At 38.3% G+C, this 4,042-nt stretch overlaps 1 protein-coding gene across 1 annotated transcript; it reads right to left on the minus strand.

Annotated features, from left to right (window-relative positions):
• Positions 1-1,492: 1,492 nt before the first annotated feature.
• LOC133785822 (uncharacterized mitochondrial protein AtMg00810-like) lies at positions 1,493-2,095 on the minus strand. The gene has a single exon (XM_062225037.1). The coding sequence runs from the start codon at positions 2,093-2,095 to the stop codon at positions 1,493-1,495; it is 603 nt and encodes a 200-aa protein (XP_062081021.1).
• Positions 2,096-4,042: the final 1,947 nt, after the last annotated feature.

Consider the following 4,042-nt stretch of genomic DNA (forward strand, 5'->3'; position numbering starts at 1 on the left):
GAGGAGGAACTATGGCTGGCGGAGCTGTGGTCGGCGGAGGTGGAATGGATGAGGTAGAGCGGCCATGGTCGGAGAGAGGTGCGTCTGAACGGGCTGGAGCTCCATGCTTAACAGAGTTCCCTTCAGTTTCAGGGGTGTGGTGCTGGGAATGAGTTCTGGCCATGGTGTGAAGAATGTCGACTAAGAAGCTTCAGAAAAGAAGAAGAATAGTGTCGAAACAGTGAGGAAAATAAAAAGAGCTTCGGATCAAGAAAAAATGAATCTTGTAGATGTGGAGATCGTGGTTCTTGCCTCTAAGCCGAAATGTATGGGGTTGGGTAGTGTGGTGGGTGAGAGATATCTGGATTATGTGGGTGTCGACTGGTGGCAAAAAGAGGTTCGGGTTTCAGTGGGCGGCTAGGGTTACAATGGTGAAGATCGTGCAAATGGTAATGATGTGGATGGTCTAGTTGATGTAGTTGATGATATTGCAAGAAATGAAGCAATGAATAACATGAATGAACATGATGTGAACAATACTCAAGCTACAGTAGATGCAAAGGCCGATAATATTGAGTTTATGTCTATCTCACGAGCTTCACAAATGCCTCAAAATCTCGATCAGATGGATCCTCAAAAAGAAAGAGAAAAAATATTGAAGGTTATGATGATCTTGGAGAAGCAATTAAAGAGGTTGCATTGGCTGTTGCTAAAGAGATGAAAGAGTCATCTACTCGACTAAGTGATGCAATTAATGATAAAGAATTGAATGAAGACAAATGGGCATCAATGAAGGATTAATAAGGACCACTTTTTTGGACATGTTTGAACAACTTAAAGCTACACTTCTTATTACTCGTGATATTCGCACTCTCAATGTGTTTAGCGGTCTTCGTGATGATGAGAAAGATGTATGGGTAAGAGCTCTATTGGATGGTCATTATACTATTCAATGTAAGTATTTTGTTAATATTTTAGAGGCATTTGCTAGTGGTATTGTTAGGTTTAGAAAACTCAAGAGAAGAAGAAAGAGGATTCTGTATATATTTCTCAACTACTGAATTAGAAGGTTCAGTACCTTATATACAAAAGATTACAATATATTAGTTAAAACTAATCAATAACAAAAATGAAACTAATAATAGAGATAGTGACAACTAACTAACTAACTAAGTGGTCCTTAATAGCCCCTTCAAACTTAGTGTGGTTAAGGAGACAACACTAAGTTTGTCACGAAGATCAGAGAATCGATTAATGGACAGAGGCTTAGTTAGGCAGTCAGCAACTTGATCTAGAGCAGGGACATATTTGACATTAAGCTTGCCTTGAAGCACCTTATCTCGAACAAAGTAGAGGTCAAGCTCTATGTGTTTAGTATAGACATGTAGTACTGGATTAGCAGCAAGCATCACTGAACTCAAATTGTCACACCAAATCAAAGGAGGAGCAAAAGTCATAACATGAAGATCATGTAATAAGGATTGTATCCAAGTGATTTCTGTCACAACAGAGGCTAAACTTCGAAACTTTGCTTCAGTAGACGAGCGTGAAATTGTGTTTTGCTTCTTTGACTACCAAGCCACAAGATTGCTTCCAAGATATATACAAAAATAGTAGTAGAGCGACGATCATCGGGGTCAGAAGCCCAATCAGCATCACTAAAGGCTTCAAGATAAAGCTTGGAGGAACGACGAATACAAATCATATGATCAAGAGTTCCAGCTAGATACCGTAGGATTCTTTTGAGAACAATCCAGTGAGACTCAAAAGGATTATGCATAAATTGTGACACCTTGTTGACACTATATGCAATCTCTGGACGTGTGACTGTAGCATATTGTACAACACCCACAATAGGGTGATACAAAGATGGATCACTTCCATAGTTGGAGAGTTTAAGACCAGCATTCATGGATGTGCTTTGAGACTTAGCTTCTTGTATCCAAGCCTTGAAAATCAAATCTTGAAGGTACTTTCGTTGGGACAAATGTATACCTTCTGCTGTATGAGCTACTTGAATCCCCAAAAAATAGTTAAGTTCACCCAAATCCTTGAGAGCAAAGTCAGTGTTTAGATCTGAAATGAGCTGAGAAAGTAAAGATTGTGAGCTACCCATGACTAGTATGTCATCTACATAAACAAGGACATAAGTGCATTAAGTAGGTGTAGCACAAACAAATAGAGAAGAATCAGCGTTGGAGGAAACAAAGCCATAGGAGGACAAAGCAATAGACAACTTTTCAAACCAGGCCCTTGGTGCTTGCTTGAGACCATATAGAGCTTTGTGAAGTCTACAAACTTTTTGGGGTTGAGTAGAGTCTTCAAAGCCTTGTGGTTGGACCATGTAAACCCCCTCTTTCAAATCACCATTGAGGAATGCATTGTTTATGTCTAGTTGTCTAATTTTCCATCCCTTTGCCAAAGCAATTATCAAGACCACACGAATTGTCACTGGTTTTACAACAAGACTGAAAGTCTCATTGTAGTCAAAGCCATGTTGTTGATGAAAACCTTTTGCTGCCGGCCGAGCTTTGTATTTATCAATAGTCTCATCTGGGTTTTCTTTGATTCGAAAAACCCATTTGCATCCTATAGGTGTTCGACCACGGGATAGATCAACTAGAGACCAAGTAGGATTGGTTTTCAAAGCCTCAAACTCAATAGTCATAGCAACTTTCCAATGGGGCGTGAGAAGAGTATCTTTTGTTGATCTTGGCTATGCAGTAGCAATATAAGCTTTTGGCTTTTGAATTCATGCTTTAGATCTAGTAACCAAAGGATGATCATTAGTGCCTGCATTAAGTGTGTTAGCTTCAACATGAGGTAAAACAGTAGGTACATTATTGGAAATATTCAGTGATTGGACAGAGTTAGAGTGAACCATGGGTAAAGATGAGGAACTAGGAGACTCTTGAGAATGAGTAAGGCTAATGGGTAAAGAAACAATAGGTACAATATTGGAAATATTTTGTGAGGGGAGAGGAGAGGTGGCAGATGAGTTGTTTTGAGAGATAGGAGGAGAGCGGATAGGTGGAGAGGAGAGTATATATGACATGGGTGGAGTGGCTGATGGCATTTTTTGGTTGGACACAACTGATGGTACATGAGTGTTAGATGGTTGACAATAGGGAAAAAAGTCTTCTTGAAAAAAAAAATTCACAAGAGAGATACAATCTACCATCTTTTGAGAGGCACTTATAACCTTTATGAGCAAGGCTATATCCTAAGAATGTGCAAGGGACATGCCTATATTTAAGCTTATTTCTGTTGTAGGGCCTAAGATTTGGAAAGCATAGACAACCAAAAACTTTAAGAGTGGAATAGTCGAATTTGACTTCAAAAAGCACTTCAAGAGGAGATTTGTTACCCAAAATAGTAGTAGGCATGTGATTTATCAAAAACAACAGCAGTCATAAAGGATTTATCCCAAAATTTTAAGGGAAGAGAGGCATGTGCAAGTAGAGTGAGACCGGATTCTACTATATGACGGTGTTTGCACTCAGCGACACCATTTTGTTCATGTGTGTGTGGACATGAAATTTTGTGAACTATGTCGTTAGACTCTAAAAGGGTAGTGAAAGACCTGTACTCCCCACCCCAATCAGATTGTATAGACTTAATTGGAAAGCCAAGTTGTAGCTCAGCTTGAGCTTTCAACTTAACAAAGGTGGGTAAAGCTGTTGGGGTTTTATGCCCTAATTAAAACTCAATTTCTTTGTAATCTCATTTATTATCAATAAAAGAATATAAATCATTTTTTGACTTGGTCAATCACTTTGCTCACATGTTTTATTTTCATTATTATTTGTTTAATATAAACTATTATTAAATCTCGAGCATATAGTTAATCATATTTATAGTGATGTAATCATAGTGGAATATAAATATGATTATAGGTTCAAAATAAGTTAGTCCTAAGATTAGTCAATGCACATGATTTACACTGACTTGCCAATCTACGATATGTTCTACTTACACATTACAGTGTTATGTTCTTTCCAGAACATTAGCAAAGTTGATAAAATCGGATGTATTTGTTACATCGGACTGGACCGATATTGAC

This window comes from Humulus lupulus, chromosome 6, assembly GCF_963169125.1.
Source record: "Humulus lupulus chromosome 6, drHumLupu1.1, whole genome shotgun sequence".
Classification (NCBI taxonomy): domain Eukaryota; kingdom Viridiplantae; phylum Streptophyta; class Magnoliopsida; order Rosales; family Cannabaceae; genus Humulus; species Humulus lupulus.

Bases quoted from the DNA above. Each gene is read 5' to 3' on its own strand.
- LOC133785822 (XM_062225037.1), bottom strand. From the start codon at position 2,095: ATGGGTAGCTCACAATCTTTACTTTCTCAGCTCATTTCAGATCTAAAC.